The sequence below is a fragment of the Cotesia glomerata genome, linkage group LG3 (genome assembly GCF_020080835.1).
Source record: "Cotesia glomerata isolate CgM1 linkage group LG3, MPM_Cglom_v2.3, whole genome shotgun sequence".
In the NCBI taxonomy this organism is placed as follows: Eukaryota; Metazoa; Arthropoda; class Insecta; order Hymenoptera; family Braconidae; genus Cotesia; species Cotesia glomerata.
In genome coordinates, this window is record NC_058160.1 from 25,772,149 (window position 1) to 25,798,315 (window position 26,167).

Here is a 26,167-nt window from a genome sequence, read left to right on the forward strand (position 1 = left end):
ATTTTCCAGATAATTTTTTTGGCTAAAAATTTTTATTTAAGTAAATTTTTGTTTAATTTGTGAACAAATAAACTCTTTTCAACAAAAAAACCAATTTTTGATTGAAGTCAAAATTTCAATTTTTTACTCCTAATTAAATTAGTAAGCTCCGAAATCTTGTACGTCAAGATATTCAACTTTTTAAGGCATTTTTACAGTGGATTTAATAATAAAATGAAAATAAAACCACCGGATTATGATATAAAGTAATGAGGATAGGAAGAAGTGGTTACTTTATTTTTTATCACCGTAACCATATAATAACAAATAGATTTTTACTAGATCGGATAGAAGTAAAAGTAGTATTGTCATATTATTATTATATTATATATTATATATAAAACGGAAGTGAATCCGTCAGAATGGCATAGCGACGTCGCGTTGACGGTGGAGGAGGACAGTGCTAGGAGGGGAAAATGACGAGTATTATCGGGTGAGGTGGGGATGACACGAAATCACCGTGCCAGTCGACCGTGGGAGTTTACCGGTAACGGTCCAGTTGAATGTTGTCTTGCTCTATAAATAATTACAAAAAACAATAATAAATAACGAGTAACAAAATGACAAGAAAAGAATGTTGGATGAATGTCGAATCCTGGTGCCATCCGAAGACACGGTAGTAGTTGTCATATAATTTATTTATTTTTTCATTTTTCTAATTGATAAATTATAAATTAATAACAAAAACTACTGAATCGGGTTTTGAAAATAAATTGATTAATTATAATTAATAACTATAATCGATTATTAGTTTGTCCGATAATTTAATAGTATCGATAATCATGATAAAGTGAATTAGTCGGTTATTAATTTCGGTTTATAGGCTATTTATACCAAGCGAGTGATTAATTACAGGTGTGGAAAATTATGAGCATATTTATAGGTGATAATTTCGTTGGTCGTAGAAATTATTTTAGCGTTAAATTTATGTAAAATTTTTAGTTGATAGTTCGATGGATTAGTTATTTGTAATTAATTTAGAAAAATTAATAGTCGAAAGGATTTATAATGAAAATAAGTAATGGTGAATTAGGTGAGAGCATGTGCTGTAGAATAACATATGTGGTAAGATGCTTGATCTTGAGATTACACCAACGACGTGCGAATTGGATGAGGGGTTGACGGGTTCTCTCAATACTAGCAGAGGGTTGATTTTACTGGCCTTGAGAATAGCGCCGGCAGCTTTTATATAGGAGATATCAGTAGAGGGAGAATCCAGTTCAAGCATGCGCTTTTCGAAATTACAATGACAATTATACGCGGGTTTTAAACTTCCATTGTAATAGTTTAATTATTAGAGTACTATTGATGTAAATTATTGTCTAATTTTTGTAATATTATTTTAGCTAGGTTTCATTGAATCATTCATTTAATTACTTATGTGATGTTAATTTAGTATTGTGTTATTGCATGCCCAAAGTTTCGTGTGAAAGGGTTGTTAGAGCTATTCAACTACAATAAACTGTCACGTTAGGTAATTTCATTGATAATTGAAGATTGTTGAGCTTGAAATATATACGAGTGTTTTATTGTGTTATGGCTTCACGATACACTCTAAGAAAATAAATCAATTTTCTCTGCATATTATACTCTATTGTGTGCACTCACGATATACATATTTCAGTATTTTTCATTGTGCATTTATTGCTATTTTTTTTTTTATTCAAATTTATGAGAAGAAAGTCAATAAAGACTGATCAATCAAATGATCGAGATCTATTAAGTCAATGTTAGAATTTTTGGAGCCTTAAGTTAGTCTTAAAAATTTTTGAAGTTGATGTTGACAAAAGTAAATTGATTTAGGCGAAAGACTCTTGAACTATGAGAAAAATTTTGAAGAGTTTCTTCGTTTTAAATCAAAATAAAAAAACTTTTAAATCAAGTAAAATTTTTAGTTTAATAATTTTGTTCAACTAAAATGTTCAATAAAATAAATTGTGTGGTTCGAGAGCTTTTCTCTTTGATCACGTTAACCTTTTTTTCCAGTATTAAGATTGAAAGTTGAAAAGAGGAAAATATTAGAATCTTTTTACACTTAAAACCTGGAATAGAGAATACATTTTTCAGATTTAATTGAAATCGGTCGATTTTATCATCTATAGATGAGCTTTGTATCAATCTTTAAACTTAATTACAATAAACGCTCGGAAAAAAATTTAATTATGATTTTTTTATAAAAATTACCTGCAGTCAAATTTTTTTCTATTAGGTTCTTAATCAAAGTTATAGACTAAACTCCAATTAGACTAATTATGACGTAAAATTAAGAATGTGAAATATTTAAAAAAAATTTTGGATACTTCTCAATTTGAATCTCCATATAAATCATGCACAGGTCCAGGAACAGGTAGTGATATTGAGATTATAACATAATTAATAACCGGAAATTGTTTTATATGTCGATATAAGATCGAGCGAGTTTGAATAGGAAATTGAGTTTACTTTCGTTATACTATAGCGTATACAGTATACGGTATACGCTATATAGACGACTGTCAAGAACACTTTGGTCTATTGAGGAAAATTAATCAATCAGTGACAAAGACAAACTTTACGCTCGATATGCACATTTAAATATTTAATCATTTATCATTTGTAGACCTACGAATCAATCAGCTGAGATTAATTTGATTGCTTTTTTCCGACACGAGCATTCATTTTTAACAATATTATTATCAACTTTTTAACATGAAAGTTTATCAATCATTTTCAATCTCTTGAGGTTTTGGATTAAGTCCGTCAATTTTTTTGATTTATCCACAGTCATAAAGAGTATAAAAAAAGTTTACTCAAAGTGTGTAAACAATTCGTGAAGCTTAGCATATTTATTCGCGAGTGAATAAGCTTTGAGCACTTTGAACAGCTCTTTAATATTTTTATTTAAACTTTTATTTTACATTCCTTGTCGGAGCTTTTGAGAATTTCTTAACGTCATAACTTTACTCGTGTCAAAAACTAGATGTACAATTCTTGTAGTATCTTATTAATTTTAAGCTTGACAATTCTCGTAAAAAAATTTTCTGATGCAACCATCCAAATATATTTATTTATTGAATTTAAATGCCAAAGCATAAAGCCAAATAGCAAGAAGTAAATACATAGAATTTTGTTTCACATTAGTAATAAAATTAAGATTAGAAGTATTAGCTTAAGTATAAAAAATTTTGTATTATTCATAAATAATATAATTGAAATTTGAAGTACAGCTTAAGTAAATAAAAAATTTAATACATTTAGAAAGAGTAGCATGGTTACAATTTTGAATATGTTAATATATATATATTTTTGTACTTTACCAGTATTTCTCAGTAATTTAAATAGAAATCTAGCCAATCTAAATTTAAAAGAAAATCGAATAGCTTGGATTTAAATGATTCTAAGCTAAGAGAATTTGGGATTTTAGGTGGCAAATCTTGCCAGAACCTGATTATATCTATATTGTATAATTTTTCGACTAAAGATAGTATTGATAATTCCCCACAGAGAGTGCATGATCGCTTAATCGCCTCCTTATTCGAAAGAGTGTAAGTTGAAGTTATAAAATAAAAATAATTTTTTTTTTACTTTCCTAAGAAGCTTATCTGATATTTTTACTACCAGATCAGCTTCCAAACCAATTTTTATAACATACGATATGTCAATTGACGTTCTCATTTTAAAAAGAAATAAAAAATCATTTTTTTTATTCTTATAACCTAATATGGCCATATATAATATGTGGCCATATTATAAAAGTCTTCACAGCAATATTTGACGTATAAAATATTTCTTTCTAACTATTTACAGCGTTCACGAGTTTGAAGAGTGTGTAGTGGGCGAGAAAAGTGTCTAAGAAAATAACAAATAACTCATAAAGTTAAAGTTCAAAATTTCAGTTAGAGATAAAAAATGTATCGCTTTTTTTTTAATTCATCAAAAATATGTTAAATTTCATATCTGTAGAATTTTCAAAGATTTCTTATTTTAATAAAATTCTATTGAAAAAATTATATTAATATTCTCGTAAATACAAAGCACAAATATAAAAAAATGTTACTTAAATCTTTATTAAAAAATCCACTTTCTTTTGTCTTGTAGAAACATATTCTAAAAGCACTAGAATAAATTTAATAAATATAATTGGTTTAAAAAAAGCAAAGACTTTATTAAATAAAACGCAATTACATTTTATTCCGTTAGTAAAATGAAAATGACGTTGAAATAATCGGTTAAACTCGATAATTTTATTTAAACTCTATTATGAAATTTATCAGTTAGCAAAATTAAATTCCATCATGATACGAATTCCAGTTCTGAGATTGTTTCAATCAAATTACTTTGTGCTCATATGCTTAAAACATATTTATAAACTTCAGCAGCATCAAGTAATTTCATTCACTTTGTGAGAATTTGATTTTACCCGAGTTTAAACTTATATATACATACATAGAATACACATAGAATAGCTCATATATATTATATTATATTATACCTCCCATGCTTTTTATACCCTACAAAAAATTCAATCAGAAAAATAAACTTTGTTTTTATTTATGCAATCAGTTCTGCTAAATTTAATATCGATAAATCCGAAGTCACTTACATTAAAACTTACATTAAAAATTTATCTAACGGGTCGATATTTAATTGTTGCGCAAAGTTGAGCCCGCAGAAATTTTTTTGGGATTGTGAACAGTGCTGTATATATGCGTAGGTAGAAAGAGAAAAAAAAAGAGGAAATGAAACAAAACCGTGAATAAGAAAAGTAGAAAATAATAGTAAACTAAAAAAAGAACAGAGCAAGTGCATGAAATAAACACAATGTCTATTTTTGTTTTATTTGGCGCTTTCACTTTTTACGTTTTATCGATTCAAATTATTAAAAAAAAGTTAGCTTCACATTTATCATATTCAAACAGAATTTATTAACTGAAAATTGATAAATTTAAATTAACGTGATGGATAAATAAATAAAAAGTCGGATTTGTGCAAATATTCTTTTGCAATTTTTAAAAATTATTAAAAATTTGTTGATTATGTTTTATTTTTATATAACTGAATGCATTTGCATGATATGCAATATTCATAACAATTATACAAATATTCTCGGTAATCAAGTGTAATTAATTAGAATCGCTGATGAGAACAATGCATAGAGATATAAATATGAATTGTTATACCCTGTTATAAATACATGATATTGCGCGGTACATATAACATGTAGAGCACGTCGTTTACCCGAGATAAGTTAATACATCATACATACGTTCATATTGTATATTTAACATGACTCTGCAAAATTGCATAAATACCATTCATGCTTACAAGTGTTTTTTCCAAGTCATAATCTGCACGGATCAAAGTGATACTGGAGTTATAAAGACACTAATTTTGTGCTTGTTTTACAAAAAACTACTGTACTATACCAATAAATACTGGTTGTTGTGATACAAATTCTCTACTTAATGTTTTTGACATGACATTTAATACACTGAATTATAAAGTTTAGTGTGTCGAGGTTTATATACTGTAAGACTATAAGTATAAATTTCATTTCGCATGGAAATGAGATATTTTTTTTTATTTTTATATTTAAAAATTTTAAAGCCCACGATTTCTTAAATTTTTCTGAATAATGAATAAATCAAGCCAAAATAAGAAAATTTCTCCAGTTTAATATTAACTAAAATAACTTCCCGATTTTTTAAAATTTTAAATTTTCTTAGCGGGAAGCTAAAAAAAGTTTTGCTATTAATTAATAATTAAAATTTTTAATGAATTTTTACAGTTCAAAGATCATGCAGTTACGAAATTTGCTGAAGGTACCGTGAGATCGAGGAAAGACGTGACAGAACAGCAGGCAGATGACGATGGAAGAACGAGAAGGAAGAAAAGAAAAACAGCAACGATAATTGAATTACGAAGAACAAAAAAAAATATTCACCCGTACGATATCGATTTTTTAAAAAATATTCCACTAATTGATCGTGAAAAATTGATTGATTGAATAATTTAAAGCTCTGACACGAAGCATTGCTGGATAAAAAAAAAAGGGAGAAAATAAAAATTTTAAAATCGACAGCGTACTCCGGTATAATAAAATTGATAACTAGCTTCACTGGAAAAAGACAAAGAGAATACTGGGTCATAGAGTATCGACTGGCGAAACTTGAATAAATTTATATTAATACCCATGATAAATGACAAAGCTGAAATTTTTATGTCGAAGGGCTCTTGAGTCTTCAACCCACGACTGAATTTACTTTATATTTTTTCCCGGGAAATTGAATTAAAAATTAACACGAATAAACAAATGAAGCAGACTCAATTTTAAAACATAATAATAATACTTATATTCGTACTCGTACAGTGATAAAGGACGATCGATGTAAAATACTATTTTAAAAATTTAATTAATTCTAGTTCCAGTAAGATAGAAAAAAAATAAAAAAATTCTGGTCGTAAATCAGAAGAAAACATTGAATGTGAAAATTGACCCTTTACCGGTACGTGGTGGAGTCAAAAAAGTGTGAACTAGTTTCGTAGATGTACGTATATATTCATATCGGGTGCCATTGGTAACCGAAGAGATTCAAATTGAATCGGTAACACGAGTTATTTCACCGGCAAGATGAAGCTTGGAGATAATATGACGACTGTAGAAGGTGAGTTGTAAAATATAAAAAATGAAACGTTTTTTTTTATCTATCTTCACTATTTTTAATATTATTATTATTTTTCAAGTAGATATTATTTTACGCTATTCATATCTTTATCGGTAATTGAAGGCCAGAAGTAATGCACCAATGCCACCAAGTTTCTATCTCATACTTCTTTTTTGTAATTTTTATCCTCTTCGAAGATAGATGAGTTTTAAACTTTCTTGTTTTTTAAAACGATCTAACTTTTCTTAGACTGAGATATTTGTTTTTAGCCGCTATAATTTTTAAACTAACTTATATTGAGATCATACCGAATTCGATAAATCTGAAAATAATAGCCATGATTTTTAATTAATTATAATTACTTTCCGTAAAAGATTAACACTCTTGATCATTCTATTTGTTTTCGATTTCAATCGTAATTTTTACAGAGAAAAAGTAAACTCGGGAAATTGAATAGAAATCTGAAGAACGATTCACCCTAAGGGCTAATTCAGGAACGTCTTTTTTGTCCTTCAGAACCGTTGGAAAACTTATTACTTATAAATCGAGAGTTTAAATTGAAGAATTTCGAATAAATCGTAATTGGTTTTTTTTTTTTTATAGGTGACTAGGTCTGATTTTAATGAAATATCGATAAAAAGGGTCATTTTTAAGTGAAGTAAAAAGGATCTAATACATTATCTAATTAGTAACTTTTTCATCAGATGTAATTGTGTTCCGGCGAATTTTTTTAGCCGTTCGATAAAATATAAAACTAGGACAGTAACCGAAATTGAATTCTACGTTCACTTAAAACTATATCCGAATAATAATGTAATTTACATAGTGAAACACTTTGTTTAATTAAATAATTTTACCCATAATTAAATTTTCAGTATCATCGTCATGTTTTTACTTATTAAATTCTATTGTTTTACATGCTGTCTTTCATGTTCTGATATTTTAATTATACTTCAAGTTAAAATAAGTCTCACAAAAATACCCTGATAGAAGGATTTGTTAATGCTTAATAAGGTTTATTATTTAATATTTACATTTATTTAGAATCTCGAATAAAAAATGAGTATGAAAATTCTACCATAAATTGATTTTTGTTTGAAAAGTTGGAAATAAAAAAGCAATAATAAGCACAAAATATAATATTGATACCTCAGAGATTGAATGAAAAAAAATATTTCGATTCCATGCGGTACATTTTTTTAAGCCGATATTTTTATTATTTATTCAACACAGCTAGACATTCTTTATATTTACACCAAAAAAATGATACACTGATATTGATACAGAAATACGTCAATTTCAAAATAAAAATAACTGGCCATAAATGTGCATGTATGAAAGACTATATATACTGTACAATATTGTAGATAACCAATTGATGTTGAAAACATACAGATGGATTGACACAATGTCGAGAGGCCTCAGGAAATTACATTCCGGCTATAGAGACAATACATAGAGATCAAACGTACAATTCACTTTGAAAGTGTATGGAAAACGGTCATCCGTTATAATCCTGAAAAATAAATTTTTTTTATTATTTGTTTACATCTCAACTCATCTGAAAGATTTTTTCCTATGTTTTTTTCTATTTCATTATTATTTTTTTTCCATTACACGGTCATATAAATTCAAATTTGTGACAAATCCTCAAATAACAAATGTTCAGACCGTATAACAGGGTCTTTAGAAGAAAAGAATTCAATTTCTATTTTCTTTGCTATAAAAATTCTAGAGTTACATTTATTTCATTGAATTTAAATTGCTGACTCCCGTCGACATCTTCTTACATTTGAATTCATAGTTGAGAAGATTTTATGGAATAAATTATGGTGAATAAAATTATCTTGCCTTCAATTTCACTGTACCGTAAGAAAATAGTCCTTAAGTAGCTTTTTAAGAACTTTTTTTTCTTTGTCGAGTAAAAAACTATTTAATTATGAATTAAATTGAAGGCAATTTAATTTATTTCAATTAGTATTAGTACTGAAGCGCAAGTAGAAAATAAAAGTCAGACCAATTATTTTCCATGCATGATACTGGAGTTTTTTTGTACCTTTGATCTTCCAGAGTAAGAGTAGTATATATATATAGTCTGAGAAAATAAAGTAACTCTAAAACGAAGGATCCTTCAAGGTCTCATTACATTTAACTTGGATTTGCAAAGTAGTAGAAAAAACGTGACATCCGAGTGTGAACTCCCGAGGGAAATGTTTTGTTACTCTTTTATTCTCTTGCTTGAGATCTTTGAGCTTGATTCTGAGATTTATTCGAGTCATTTCATTTACTGGTTTATCATTGTCCTGGATATTTATTTAGTTCGTAACTACAGTTTTTCTTTTTACTAAAAAATAATTGCATCCTTAACGTAATACTTAATACTTTGATGAAAAATTTTTACTTTGACTTATTGTTTTTAAAAATTAAATTATCAATCATATTACAAATATTAAAGTAAAATTTATTAGTATAAAATTTAGTAATGGCTGGTTCAAAATTTGTCCTTGCATACTTCAGTGTTGAATTTGTAATAAAAAATTTAAATTAATCAATAACCCACAACCTAAAAATTAACCTTACACGGAATGTAGTCTGGCGAAAATATTATTTATATAATCTGTCAAGATGTTGATGATCGTATTATCAACGTGAATATTCATTAAGAGACGTCAGACAATGATGTCTCTACAGGATGAATAAGAAATATGTTATTAAGTAATTTTCGCCCACGTCTAGTTATTAAATTTGTAGCCCCAGTCTTCATGACGTAAATTATAATGTATATATTTAACTAAATATTAAATGCAGTCTTTTGGAATAGTTCAATAAAACTAATTGTTGGATTTCAACTAAATATCAGATACATTTATGCCTTTCTCTTTATGTAAAGTATAATTATAACTTTAATAAGTAGAAAAATTAAAAATCTTAATTTCCTCTTTTTAAGTGTTCTTTGAAAATACATGAACGTTTATGCAGCAAAAATAATTACTTTTTAAATTTTTTGTTCAAATTATTAGGATGAAAATTTAGCTCTTGTACAAGAATTCTAGTATTATGTAAGCCGGCTTAGAGGGTAGGAATGGGTAAAGTTTTTTTCACTTCTACTGCCAAAAAGAGTGAAAAAGGAGTTTTTACAGTCTTACGTAATAGAACAAAAATTAAAAAAGAGTAAAAATTTTTTAAAAATGACATACAAAACCAAATGTTAATATTATTATGACGGTGATCGTTATCATGTCTATATTGCTTATCGTTATTAATATTGTTATCTTTTTTATCAATATTATATTAATATGACATCTCACACAAAATTAGACTAATTTTTGAATATTTTAGCTTTTTTTCACGTATCTATATACACGGAGAAAAAAAAACTGTAGCTGTTACAGGCCTTGAGCCTGTGGATACTATACATTCCACTTTCCTGCAGCTGCAACAAGGTTGGGCCGGTAGCAGCTAAAGGCGTAGTCCTGTTGTAGCTACAAGCTTAGATTTGTAGCAACTACAGCTCTAACCTTCTTGCAGCTAATTCGAGGACTAACACAGATACAGAGATAACACTGTCACAATTACAGGCTTAGTAGTTATTTAATGATATTTATAAAAAAAAATTTGGCCTGCAGTATTTTTAGCTTGGGTCAGCTGATTTAAGGACGGTTCCTGAGTTGTAACGACTTTTCTGAGTTGAAAAAATGTAATTGAGTCTTAGAAATCGACTTAATTGAAAATTTTGAAATTATACTGAAAAATTTGTTTTTTGAATTTCATTTTTAAGGTTTTTCATAATAGGACATCGATAATCTATACTAATATTATAAAGAGGAAAGATTTGATTGTTTATTTGATAGTTTGTTTGTTTGCATCGAATAGGCTCCGAAACTACTGAACCGATTTGAAAAATTCTTTCACTGTTGGGAAGCTACACTATTCTCGAGTGACATAGGCTATATTACATCATAATTAATGTTGAAATTTTTGTTAAATACCCGTGCGAAGCCGGGGCGGACTGCTAGTTTTTAATATGTTTACTTTAAATAATTTTCCACCAAACTATAGTTTGGTCTCGATAAATTTTTTCCAATGATCATGATATACCAACCGAATCGTTTTTCAATTCTCTACAAGGTTTTGAAACTCAAAAGTTGATTAGTCTATTATTTTTTTAAAAATTTAGAATTTTCGATTTTACATGCCCGCGTGCCTAGTTTTAGTAAGTTTAACTAAGGGTAAACTAGTTTAGACTTTAAAACTCTCGATAAATTTTTTTTCCAATGATCACTATATACCAATCAAATCGTTTTTGCATCCTTTATAAGGTTTTGAGGCTAAAAAGTTGATTGGTTTATTATGTTTTGAGAAATTCAGAATTTTCATCTTTACATCCCCGCGTGCCTAGTTTAAGTAAGTAGGGAGTAAGGGTAAATCAGTTTAAGGTTTAAAACTCTCGATAAATTTTTTTCCAATGATCATTATATACCAATCGAATCATTTTTGCATCCTCTACAAGGTTTTGAGGCTAAAAAGTTGATCCTGTTGCACTTACAAAACTATATCTGTAGTAGCAACAGGCTTTTCCTGTTGCAGCTACAAAACTAGGTTTGTAGCTCCTACAGGCTATTCTGTAGCTGCTACAGGCCTAACCTGTTGCTGCTATAGGAACACGCTACAGGCCTCAGACTTGTAGTAGTTTTTTTTTTCTCAGTGCAGTGATAAAAAAATTGAACTTGACTCTAAGAAAAAATCTTAAACTAAAAATACATTGTAAAAAGAATGAGTTTTTTTGAGAAAACAAAAAAAACTTCTTGAGCCAAGAAATTATTCTTAGCTTGAGTAAATTTTTCTTCGTTCTGGAATTGACTTTTTTATCACTATACAATAGCACAAAAAATACAAGTCATTACATTAAAGTACATAGCCGAGTTACAAAAGTGATTCCACCTAATTAAAATCTACAATATATCTATCCAATTTTTTCAACATCTTAATTTTCTCTATAAATTATTCTCACAGACAAATAAATTAGCATAGTTCATTCATGCCAAAAGTATTTCTTCTAACCTCCCAAAAAATAAAGATAAACCATCGAGTCAGACGAATTTAATTGTAACAATAAATTACAATAAATAGTTTAAGCAATATCTATCTGTTCTTGAGTGGATTATTAAAGTATAAAGTTATGTATCTGCAAAGTTGCGCAACGTTACATGACGATATCGGTGGCCTGCCGCAAAATTTTAAAACCTCATTAACATCCCTAAAGCCATTACGTGCACTCGGGTAAATGCCAAGGCTTCTTCGAACCCTCTACTCATATACTCATTCTGCATACAGAATAGCTTCGGTTGCACTGAGAATAGTAGAGATAGAATCCTGGAAAATGGAGAACAGACACAGGAGCCACCAGGACTACTTATTCGCACTTCGATGCACATTTTTTTCCTTTGCTTTTATTTTTATCAAATGCTTCGCTTTGTCATTATTTATTCTGCAATCTCATTTTCCTCTGTTCGTTTCTCTATTCATTTATTTATTTATTTATTTGTCTCTTTTTTTGTATTTTGTAATCAGCTTCACTGACATAGTACACAAAAACACTGAGCTATCATTTTCCTGTACTAATTAATGTTTATTATTTGTTTCAGGCAACATTTGGAGTGACGTTTGTCCCCGTAAAACTCGACCTCCGAGAATCGGCGATATTCCAAAGTAAGTTTTTTCCTCTAAAATAGATTTTTATTTTTTTTTTTTTTCGTACACGTGGAACGAAAAAATCAATAACTTTCTCTCTTTCTCTCCAGAGTTAACTAATTCTCTTGAGGACCTATTATCATAAATATTTTTAGAAAAATTTATTTAAAAATTAAAACAAAATATTCATTCCAAAAAACTTTAAAAAATTTAATTTTGTAATTGTAACTTATGAATTAAGTTACAAACATAAGTAATTTAGAGTCAGAAATAATGTAATTTTTGTTCCGTCAAAAGATAATTATTTACGGTGTCTACAAAAAAATAAACGAGTCGAGTACTTTTATTTGAGTAGTTAGCTTCTGACTTTAAAAAAAAAAAAAATTCCTTTTTCTTCCGTAATTTATTTTATCTCTAAATTTTGTTTTGCTTCAATCTCCCCCTAGCAACTCTAAATAAATATCTCGAGATCTTATTTTACCTCAATGTCTCATTATGTCATGGATTTCTCTAATTATTCAAAGAAAAATAACCTCTTGAGATTACAATTATTTTCGAGAGATGTCTTATAGACATTTCTCGGTAGTTTTTTAGGAGGATCCTCTTATAAATTTATCTGGGAAAAACGAGAAATTAGAGAGGATAGCTTGAAGATAATTTAAATTATTCAAAATTTCAAAGTACTTCCATTTCTGGAAAATTTATCAAATTATTTACATCGTCATGAATTTTAACGGTATTAATAAATGATGTTGAAATCGTGTAATATTAAAGTATAGATAAAGATGGTGGAAAAATAGATGTTAATTAAAACAGAAATTTATCGAATACTTGAATCTTGATTGAGTTTATTGCCTGCGAATACAATGACAGAGATTTTTTTTCTTTTTTTTTTAAAGGTGAATATACTCATATTAGTAATTTACCAAATTACAATAATTATAGCTTTTATTTGCTAACCAAAGAACAAATTTTGAACGAATGCTATTTTTTTAAATAAGTCTACTAAAAAGCATTTTTTTAGGAAAAAATTTCAGGGCTAAGTAAAATTTCAATCGGTATAATAAAAATAATTTCCACCAAATAAAATAATTAAAAATAAACCAAAACTTATAGTTTCAAGTAGACTTAATTTAAGCATAAAGTGTTATCATTAAAAGCACTATATTTACATCGATTTCTCAAGGATGCTAGCCATTACGATAACAAGTCCTTGTTTTTATCTGATTTATTCAAATTTTCTCCCTTTCTTCACTTATCCTTCGTTCTCTCTGCACGATTCGGCCGCTTGTATTGACATGCGAATAGATACGTTTTTACATTATAATACTTGAAGCTTACTTCTGGCAAATCGATGATACACTGACCGCAAAAAATTAAATGCAAAAATTCGTATAAATAAATCCTTATAATATAATTAAAATTACACGCGTAATTTCTTGAGAATATAATATACACCATGTCCATTCACGTGATATGATAATTAAATAATAATTATAACCACATAGTGTTTCACTAGTTAATGAGTAACTGCATCAAGGAACCGGAAGTTCCATTTGCTTCATTAAAGCGCCTTTGAAGATCCTTAGTAAGCACTGAAAGATTATTTTTTGCGGAAACTCTGCACCAAAGTTAACATAAATTATTGACAGCATGGAACGTTGTTATTATTATTTATTACACACACATATAGATATATAGAGAGCTGTCACATATAAGTAAGTCTTCGTATATACATACATTGGGTGGAAAGCAGCGTACATTAATCGATGTTTAGTAAGTAAAAGGAAAACTGTTGCCTCGTGAAGCTTGCAACAGTTTGTATTATACAGCAGAGCCGTCTATTTAGCTCAATGGAGCACATCAAAGCTCAATCATCGTAAATATCTATTTTTGTCGATTGAAGGCCGTCTATAAACTTTTCCTGATATAAAACCCGACACCCTTACACCTTTCCATCCTCGTATCTCATATAAGAGTTATAAGTATAACATTTTATATCTAATCCAATAATATAATACATATTGTATACTCATTCATTCGCGACCGGTTTCGACTCTCAATTCTGTCCGGGACTTGCGTAACTTTCCATTTGATTCGCTTCGAAAGAAATGATTTATCAGTTTTTATATTTAGACCTTTTCATCAATTCAATTATTTATATTCTGCACAACTGTTGAAATAAAAATAGAAATACAGGTAAATTTAATGATAATAAAGTGGGCTGTTTTGTGGTTGCCATTCGTTTTTTTACGGTATTTAACATTGTTTTGACTTTAGTCACGATTTTTTTTATTTAATGCTATAAGTACGACTAAAAATAAGTTGATAAAATTCAAGGTAGAGTAGCGTGCTCGATACCGATCAGACTATTTTTAACTTAAGCTCGTTCATTTTGGAATTAATCTAAAGTTTTTACTCGAAAATTTTTAAGTTTTTATCCTCGACTTTTGAGTACTGTGTACGAATATTTTGATACTTATTTCCTGTAATCAATCTCGTTTAATGGGAGTAATGATAATAATTCTCAATAAAAATATATTTATGCAGTACGTAGGAGGAGAATTGAAGCAGCAGGATAAAAAAATTTTTTAATTAAATTCTGTTTGGGAAAATGGTTGTTAAAAGCTGTACATTTCATTCGCTGAAATATTATCTGCTCTGTATCTAAAATATTCATTAAACAGAATAACACAGAATTTTTGCGCGCAAATTGATATGGAAAAAAAAATTTCTCAACAAATTGTACAGACTTTTGAAGTCTATCGATGAAAAATTGCTCAAATACTAATCTCTTAATTTTTAATAAATGAATAGATTATTTTACAAGATGCGTTTTGTTCAAATTTTTATATGCAATGTTATTAACATTGATAGATTCAAAAATTAATTCCATGCCAAAATGCATATTTTACTTTCTATTATTATTATCTTTTATAATATAAGGGAAATTCTGCACAAATCCCTTTTTAATGCCTTTCAAAGTGAGTGTAATCGTGGCTAATATTTCACAAAGTAGACCATAAAATTTTGATGAACTTTCTTCTATTATTTTTATGAAGCTTCACAAATTTTTTTTTGAGGCATTGACGAAAAATTTTTAATTATGAACAGTTTGAATTTTTACTCACTTAAAATCATTAAACTTCGTTCGATAGAAGGCGTTTGAAATATATTCCTTACTATCAACAGAAGTAACGTCAGTAATAATTCATATATTCTACAAACATAAATAAAACTAATGCTTCGACAAAAAACCGTACAATTACAACCAATACGTCATCACTAATTATGCTCACTAAAACGATAAGAAAAAACATAAAGATAATTTAAAGAAAAAACGCTTTAATTTAAAATAAATTTATTCCGTTTTGTGGTATCAGTAGAAAAAAAGTGGTTGATAACGATAAATTCACCAGCTAACTCATTTTCATGGTAATGATAATAAAGTTGACTTTAGGAATGCAGAATTAGTTGTATAATTAATTAAACACATTAATTACATAATTACTATAATTAAAATGGATTCATGTTAGGGAAAATAATAATAGTGAGATAAAAATAAATAAGTGCTTAAATAATCTCAATTGTGCTTAAATTGTCGCGTGCTTTTGCAGAATGTTATAGATATGCATGCATATAAATATATATAATGGTCATGTATGTTAACTTATAAGATTCACCGAGTGCTTTTCGTGCAGCAATACAAGGCTCTTAAAGTATTTAAACTCCAGACTTAGCGAAACTTTATGTTAGTCAAGTTCTTGGTTCTTGGTCAAGGTTCTCCCACCAATTGTTTATTATGTTATAAAGTTGTTCAGGTATATCGTTTTATTTGCATGACGTAGCCATGAGAGTTAACATTAAAATTAACTTTTACTTAGTCTGCTTTTCACTGTCGAATTGCTTGAAAGGTTTTGTATTCGATTTTATTTATTGGGATAAGTTCTTTAAATTTTAAATATTCTTATAATTCGTAACTTAGAAAATCTACTGCTTGGTTTTATGTAAGTGACTTTGTGTTAAAATTTCGAATAATCATGTAAAAGTTACACCAGCTGTAGTTTTAATATTACTAATACTTAGTGAATTTTAATAAATTTGAGTAATATTTTATTCGATAAAAATTACTGACAGAACTTTTAAAATACAATTTTAAATATAATATTGATGATATTTTAAATTGTAAAAGACAATATTTTAAAATTTTTGAAAAGAGTTTTATAATTACCTCCATGACAATGCTAAGAAAAAAAAATTTCTTCATTGTGTAAATTTCACATTTTTTTCTGTAAGTTTTACCTTTAACTTAATCTATATAATTAAAAGAATAAGGAAAATTTTGGATCATCAGAAAGATCATAACTTGAGTTTGTGCCTCTTCACGATTTTATAATATTTATTAGTAATTACTATTTAGGTTCTCGTCCATATTTAAAATATTTAAATAACTTGATCTTGGGAATTTGGACAATAAATGAAGATATTAAATTATAATAATTGTAACATTTCGCTGATTTATTTCAGCTTCATCAGGCAAACTAAAAATCAAAGAATTAATTTTCAGTTAATACAAATATTTAACATATAAAAGAAAAAATAAATGAAAATGACAATAGTTACTCTTTATTAGTAATATTTAATTTTTTATCTTAGGTTTAAGGTGGTTTTGAAAAGTTTTTTCCGTGACATTTTGCATTTAATAATATCGGCATTAAAGTACTCAAATTATGTATATTCTGATTAAAAATATCCAATTTTTTTTCTTCATGATTCTTAATAGACGGTATTTGAGTAAAATTTTTTTGAAGTATAAGAACTCCAGTTACAGGTACTTTCTAAATATCCTTCTATAAACAATTTCAATTATTTTTTTCAAAATTTGAGAAAAAATATATTTCTTTAATGTTAGTAAAATCGCATCATATAATCAAATCCGGTTAGTTTATGCGTTATCGAATAAAAATAAAACCTATCATATTATAATGATACTCGATATCAATTAGAGTAATAAGATCTTGTGGTTGAAATTTCATAGGATCAGAGTTATTTCCAAAAAACACGAGGGATCTCATTTTCAAAAATTTTTATTGCTGTCATTTGAGTAATAAAATCATTATTATTATTGTAATTACTATAGTTATAATGTTAGTGAGGGTTTCAATTATTAATCGTGGTTCAATCAGAGTAGGTAACTTTTATATACTGTATATTTAATTAATAATTCAAGTTTGAAGTAATGAGTCGGTCGTAAGTAATACATAACTTTGCTGATTATATCATCATTTTAATTTACTAAGTGTGTTTACAGTAGCACCGTAAGTAAGTAACGTGTAAACATAATTAACATGAAGCACATGTCCTTTGGGTTTTACAAATTCAATTCCGACATTATTATCTCGAAATGAAAGGTTTACGTAAAACAAATTAAACAACACAATCGATAAACTACTGCATTAAATTGTTGTGCGACCCTGACAGCCGATAAACTTCCGATAACCTTTGCACAATGATAAAATTCACTTATACTTTGGAAATTGTTTTATGATATGTTGACAATTTTACCAAGACTTTTGTAATTTGAAAATTATGCACAATATTTATGAATGAGAGTGAGAAACGTGCCGATGACATATTCAATCAGAGAAGTGTGATGTGAGTCCGGAAAAAATTAAAATATGAATATCAGTAAATTTAAATTAAAATAAAAAGTAATGTTTATCCATATACGGAAGAGAAGTTTCTTTTGTAAAACAACGTGTTTGCACAACGATAGATCTTACTATCTAAGTCAATGCGTCAATGGAGCGGAAAATAAAAACAAATATGATACGAGATATATAAAGTCATGGTCAAAAAGAATTTCAGTGTCAGTTAATTAACTAAAGTGGCCTATAAATTTTAAAGGCCTTGTTTATCGTTTTTTATGGAAATTTATGAGCTCAAATATAAGTAAAAAGTATCTAAATAGTCAAAACCATCGTCATGTTGAATTGCATATACACTGTGTATTAACACCGGTGTAGCGGTGCTCTTTTGCGGTGTTAAAAATCCGGTGTTAAACCGGTGTAACAGTAGAATAAATTTACACCGTATCGGAGTATGAATATTACATGATCCATAAAACACAATTAATATTCAATATTTATCAAAATGAGACAAGTAACATTTATTTAAGAATTTTCAATTTATAAAATTACGCAAAAATCGATTTAATGAATGTTATACAACAAGTTAAATAGTATTTACAATATTAAATGTTTAGGAACAATATAATAATGACTTTTATCGTAACCATGATGTTTCTCACAATATAATGGATGTTTTAAACATGACAAATCTACAGCTGTGCAAAAATAAATTATCTATATGAAAATCATTTAAAAAACGTTCAAAATTGTCGTAAAATTGTTCTAAAAATGTTTCAAATTTGTTGTAAAAACACTCTAAAACTGTCCAAGAAATGTTCCAAAATTGTCTCAAAAATATCCGAAAAATGTCTCAAAAATATTAAAAATTTGTTCTCAAATAGTTACAAAAATGTTTTAAAATTATTCAAAAAAGGTTCCACATAAGATTTAAGGACAAAATTTCAACTAAATTGTTTCAAATAAATTGCATTGATTCTAAAATTATCTTAGAAGTATTCCGAAAATCTTAAAAAAAAATACTTAAAAGTTATGAAATAATTACTAAAATCCACTATTTTAGAGTTTCCGATTATCTATATGATGTCCTAAAATTGTCCTTTAATAATGGTGTTAAAGTAACACGGATCGAAAATTTACACCGAGAGAATTTCACAGCATTATTTCACACTACACGGCCATATAAAGTGCTCTGGGTCCATTTTTACATCGAAATTTTTTACAGTGTATTTATTTTAATCAAAAACTTTTATTTTTTTTATATTTTATTATTTTAAACTTTCTAAATTAAATATTAACGTTTTTTTTTATTATTATCTTTAATTATTAAACATAAAAAGTTTAATTATAAAAATTGTGTTACTTAAAATATTATCAACACCGGAAAATTTATAACACCGACTTAACACCGAAAAAAAATATTTACACCGCGACCGGTGTTACTTCTACACCGATTTCGGTGTTGAATTTAACACCGGAATTTTTAACACCGTACACCGCATGGACTCACACCGGTTTTTTTTTTACAGTGTAATAACGTTTATATCTATTTGCGCTACTTGCTGTTTGTCATACTCTACACTAAACATCCTACCAAAACAACAGGTTTATGTCTGCTAGGTTATTTGAATGAATATAAACTGCATATATTAAAGTTAATTCCAGTTTAAATACACATATTAGACGTATTTCTCTGCTCTGTTCCGGAAAGAGCGTAATTATATGGATCCTCAATTTATTCATTCAAATAGAGTTAGTAGGTAAATAGGAATCGTAGATGGTGTTTAACTAACTTCTTTTCAATTCATGCTTTTTATAATAATTAATTAAAAGTCATTTTGAAAAACATAGAAGACGAAAATTATATTTTATAAGCTTCATGTCTATATATTTTTGACATTTTAGTTTATGGAGAGAATTAGTTTTGAAACTTTCAGATGGAAATTCAGGGTAAAAAAACGAATTCAATATTAAGTTGAAGTAAATAACTTTAGAATTCTATTTATTATTTTTAAAAATTTTTCATTTGAAGCAATTAACGAATATCATCATGCAAAATAATACATATGATCAGTGATTACTATATATTTTTCTTTTATAATCTTAAAAATATTTTTTAATTTGTTTTTCCATTTCAGTGATGACATTAAATTTGTAAGCTAAATTGAGTCCCACCGTTATAATTTTATACATCCGGCAGTAGTGTATATTCATCCGGGAACATATATCTTCCATTTGTCATCTTGTGTCTCGTTATTTTACCACTGAAATTGTAGAACACATGTCACAGAAGTATCAATAATTGAAGGAATTAGCCAAAACTATAAGTCGAATATCAAAAATTTCTGTATGTTGATAAAAAATTGAGTTTATTTAAGAGAAGAAATCTTAAAACAAAAAAATAATTTTGAAGAACATTTTTGTCTTTACACGGAAAAAAGAAAACTCGAAAAATTACAGTATAAAATGTAAAATCGGTCCCGTCGTAATTAAAACTAGAAAAATTACAGTTTGAAATAACAATTTTCTAAATTCAATTTTTTAATTTAATATTCAGAGCTTTCAATGTAAATATTACATTCTACAATGTAATTCTTATAAAATCTGTATTAATAACAATCTGAAACTGTAATTTTTCCAGTTTTCATCACGAAGCGCCACGTTGCATTATATACTGTAATTTTTCGAGTTTTCTTTTTTCCGTGTAATTAAGCAGAAAATTAATTGAACGAAGAAATTTTTTTGGTTCAAAACAATCAAAAACATTGATAGGATCTTAGGCTTACTTGACCGAATAATAATATCTTACTTAAGAATTTTTCTGCTTAATTCAAAATGATCATATTTTTCAAAATTATTCATTTGTTTAAAAATTTTTTCTCTTGAACCAAATAAATTTTTAACTTCCCGCTAAGAAAATTGAAAATTTTCAAAAATCGGGAAGTTATTGGTTTTACCCTGTTTTTCGACAATCGAGTTTTCATCGGATCTCGACGTTTCGAGGTCCTAGGAAGCTTTCCTGACTATTTTCACGATGATGTCCGTACGTCTGTGTGTGTGTGTGTGTGTGTGTGTGTGTGTGTGTGTGTGTGTGTGTGTGTGTGTGTGTGTGTGTGTAAACCTCTCGTAATTTTTAAACGGCTTGACCGATTTCATCGCGGTTGGTATCATTCAAAAGGGCTTCACCAAACTTAGCTTTCCTGTAAGTTGGAACCGATTCGGACCAGTAGATTTCGAGAAATTGCAAAAAAAGTGACAAAAAAAGTTGTTTTTTTTTTTTTTTTCATTTTTTTTAAATATCTCCGAATTGGCTGAACCGATCAACTTCAAAAACTACTAAGCTTGAAATCCGGCCTCGGGACACCTCGCCATTTTGACATTTTTCCGGGAAAATTCGATTTTTTAAAAAATGAGATCTGCGGACTCGATCGATCAGACATTGAAGTAGTGTAAATATAAACTACATTTGGAAATTCTATAGCTTTATTTCTAGCTAAAATTATTTAAATTCATTTATTCTTCTCTTAACTTGAATAAATTAAGCCTATAGCTATATTACACTATAGTAATATTTATATAGCCCACACGAATTTTTTATATATTTTATTATTCCACAAATATGAGAAATATCATATAAGTATATAAAATATATGAAAAAAATCGTGTGCATACTTTAATAAAAGGTCTTGATGAGCGTAATATTAGGATTAGCTTATACACGGAAAAAAATTTATTGTTGCTGCAACAGGAGGCAGTCATGTTGCAACAACAGGAAAAAATCCTGTTGCAACAACAGGAGGCAACTATGTTACAACGACAGGAAAAAATCCTGTTGTAGCAACAGGATTACTACTGTTGTTGCGACTTGATAGTAAAATATAGTTGGGTCAATCCATGTCAAATCGACCAATAGTTGGAATCGACCCCTTTCGATTTGGATAAATTTTGGTCAGAAGTTTTCTTTTATCATACAACGAACTTCTGCCAAAGGAAAAAATAAAAAAATTTTTTTCAAAAGATATGCAAATTCAAAATTTCGCGATTTTTTCAATTTTGTTTTTGTTATATCTCGAACGCTATTATAGATACAGAAATGACCTTTCGTTTGTTTGAAAGGGTACACTTGGGGCTATTGAAAGAAAAATATTTTGAAAAATGCCAAATTTGTTAAATTTTGAATTTTTGAAAATCGTCAAAAATGACGATCTATATTAAAATTTTGGCTCAATTTTTTTTTGTATAATACCTTGTACTGATCTTAAAAGATCCTGAAATTTTTAGAACTATGATTTTTTTCGACGATTCGATTCGATTCGAACACTATTCGCACACCTCTACTATCAATATAGAAAATATCAAATAAGCTAATTGAATCATTAATATCTGAGCTCTATAAATCTCTTGCAAGTTCTTGAGGATCTGAAAATCATATCAAGTCTGAGTCAAAAATTCACCGTACAGGTAAAATGAATTCAATCAAGATATTAAAGTGAATGGTATATAATCAGGCGAGTACATTATCACATATTTAAACAATTGACTATACATTACATCCATAATATATGACTATAAACAGTCATTATATATATACACATACATAGACACAAGTGATATGTCGAGGACGGTGTTGCGACGCTGGGGTCGCGTCGTTGGTTACAGCGCGATTGGTGGTGGGAAACACACGGTCCGAACTTCGACTGAGACCACTACGGTCAGAGTCTGGTTCTGGATCTGGCGCAGGTCGGAAGAGAGTCTCGGGACCACAAATTTAACAAAAATAGTGTGTGAATATGTAGTATAAGCTCCGATCTGAAAACACGTGTCAGTAATTTTATGATTTGTATATTATCTATGTATTTTATTGACTATCTATCTCCAATAAAATTCACTCCGAATTATATAGATCTAATCAAATAGACTTACGTTGTTATTTTTATTTTTATACTACTTGGAAATAAGTTTATTTTTATGAGTTATTGTACATTATATGGCCCGCAGAATTCATTCCGCGTACTTTTGATTCACGAGTTTACTATTTGTTAAAATTTGTGTTTAGTGTTATTATTTGTTAATTTTTTTATTGTGTTGATGTTTAATTTTAAACTATAATTAATAATTAGTCATTATCACTTTATTTAACGAAGCACTCTTCCACTTATTGCTTTCTTCACGGTAAGTCGAATTATGATGAAAGACAACGATAAATTTGGCCATAATGTGGGAATGTGAGGCGTTAAAACTTTTTCCAATTGAGAAAAACTAACTTGTTTCGAAGTTTTTTCCAAGCAGTTTAGTTTTTAATTTATAAATGTCTTTTGAAAAATTTATTATAACATATTCAAATTAAATTTCTAAATTATGTTATGTATTAATTTTTATTATTCTACTAAAGACGTTCATTGTTCTTTACAAGTTATAATTTACAACAGAATTATATTTTTGCCGCGTGCGAAGAATTATTTCGAGAGTAAAAGTAACTTATTTTTTCTGTCATCTGCAGTGCGCTTTTAATTATTCGAGTACAAGAAAACTTTTAAATTGACTTGACTTTTTAAACTTATTGAAAAAAATGCTTCGATGTTATTGAAAAGATAAATTATTTTACTCGAAGCCGCGCATTTAGTCCATGTCAAAAAATTAAATGAACGAAGTATAAGCTGTGGAAAAGATATATAATACATAAATTAGTAAGGTATGATATTAAGTTAGTGTTGAATGAAGTTACTTACGAAAAGGAGAGAGAAAAAAAAATTAGAAAGTGTAATTAATTAACATTCCTTTGAAAGAATTTCTTTGAAATAGTTTTAAAAATTAATAAAATATCTTTATAAAGATATTTCTATGAATTAATTCAGAGTTTTGGGTTTACAAATTATAATTTTTAAACAAAAAAAATTGAAGCTTTTATTAGTTTTATAGACTTATATCTTTTGTAAAAATAATGGCTTTTAAGATTTCACGCTTCAAAAGACTTTAAGTGTAGGATGTCCTATATTTTTTTGTAAAAACGCAGGTCTAGCCGGATTCACTCATCTTTAAAAGGTTCGGAACCGGTTATCTACCTTAGGGATCTAAAAAAATTTATCGCATTTTTGCGTATCTATAATTTTCACCTTTTGAAAAAATTCTTATATTAATCGTCATTATAATAATATGCAAAACGAAAATTCTTAAAATTAAATTTTTTATTCAATTCACTGCAATTAGAAAAAAATAAAATTTTTTATTTTTATTTTTATGACTACTGAAAAAAAAAAAAACAAAATAAAAAAAAATAAATCTTCTTAAAATAACGATTTTAATGTTCGATATGAGTAAAATAATTACCAAAAAAATATACTCTCTAAATATTGAACAACAAAGTGAATCCTTGATTCACTGAATATTTTTTCAGTCGTTATTTATTTTGCGTAGGTATTAAAGAGTTTATTCATTTTCAATAAATGTTAAATAAACTGAGTTCATATTTGCTTACTTACTATATTTTATACACAATGGTTATTTAGCGCTCACAAATATGTATGAAATTGTTTTGATTACGTGAGATGATAAAAGCGTGTTCCAGGGTAAACTTTGAAAAATGTATCCGCATACGAGTAATTATAAAATTATATGCTATCGAGTGAAATTTAGTCATTATTTTTTTACACAATTTTTATTTAAAAATATTATTTTCATTCTACTACCTACGATTATAAATATTTCATTGTATTAATCATAATGAAAAGCTTGTTAAATTTTTTTAATTAATTATACTAGCATAATAATCCAAAAATAGTCGGAAATAAATTTTAATTTAATAGATGAGATAAAAACGATTTATAATTTACAAACAAAAATAAAAATAAATAAAATCAATAATAATAAAAATAATAAAAAAGATTTATAAACTTAATATTGTTGAAAATAATATTTCACAACAATCTTAGACATATTTACATCCATAAAACTACAAAAAATTTTTCTTACGAAAAAATGAACCCAAGAACATAATTTACATACATAATTAAAAAAAAAATATATATAAATATAGTAGAATTTCAATTTTATCATTGCGCTAATCTCTTATTATAAGTGCTTTGCATCAAGTATTATACATAACATATTAATCTATCATAGTAGTGAAGATGAACGTTCTGACAAGCGTTACATAGTTCACTCTGAAAAAACCACATGGAATTTTTCTTTCACAAAAACTAAATAGCTATACAACACCAATTAGGTTATTATTACAAGAAAATTTCTCAATATAAATATTAGTTTAGACATATGCGTCTGTATGAATATATAAAAAAAAAAAAAAAACGTAAATATGAAATAATGAATAATGCAATGTAGCATATGAAAATGTTCTTCGGATTATTGAACCGTAAAATAGTGAGTGATAAAAAAGCCTTAGTATATAAAATTCAACATAAATTTCGTTACCAAAGTACAGTTATACACTTTTACTAGAGTAATTCGTATTCCGTTACATTTTTGATTTACTGTATGCATATATGTATGTGTTCTCCTTTAGGCATATGGAATTTTGATAGTTTATTCCCACAATATTCTATGGAAACTAAATAATAACAACGATTTAACTACATTGCTCCATTACTGTGGCTTCTTTGTGGCATCGGCTTTATCACTTGCGTCATTCATAACATATGTTCGCGTATATTTATATATAGAACATGATAAATCATTATTCGATGATTACCCGTTGTAACATATGTAAATCTGTATTTAAGTCTTACCTATCTATCAAAAAAAAAAATTCCTCCATATATCTCATTATCAATTGCATAAGTATGTAAATTTGCCGTAATCGTAATGCTTCCTTCATTCTATGACTTAAAATACATTAATATTGATGGGGATCCAAACAAAATTTAACAGTCAGTTTTTTTTATTGAAAATCCAACTGCATTTGAATGTATAGATATATTATGAAAAATGTTTGGAGCTGAGAAAAGTTTTCCTCATTAAAATCAGAGCATTGAAATAATTGATTGTACTTTCAAAAGTTAATTTTTAACAGTCCACTTTTGATTTAAAATAACGCCGGTTTCCATCATTTACGTCAACATTGAACTTTTTAGCTATAATTCAAATTACATTTATAATTAAAATTTATCCGCATGAAAAATTATATTGACT

The 26,167-nt window shown here is 27.6% G+C and overlaps 1 protein-coding gene across 3 annotated transcripts in view; it reads left to right on the forward strand.

Moving 5' to 3' along the window:
* The first annotated feature begins 496 nt into the window (after positions 1-496).
* LOC123262142 overlaps positions 497-26,167 on the forward strand; it is a 49,940-nt gene continuing 24,269 nt past the window's right edge. The window contains exons 1-3 of one of the 3 annotated variants that reach the window (XM_044724244.1): positions 497-655; positions 5,807-6,683; positions 12,329-12,392. In XM_044724244.1, coding sequence (XP_044580179.1) covers positions 6,650-6,683; positions 12,329-12,392 — 98 coding nt within the window. In that variant the 5' untranslated portion in view covers positions 497-655; positions 5,807-6,649. Of the gene's footprint in view, positions 656-872; positions 895-5,806; positions 6,684-12,328; positions 12,393-16,364; positions 16,382-26,167 lie in introns of those variants that run through there. The other 2 variants (XM_044724245.1, XM_044724248.1) reach the window with 2 other exon arrangements.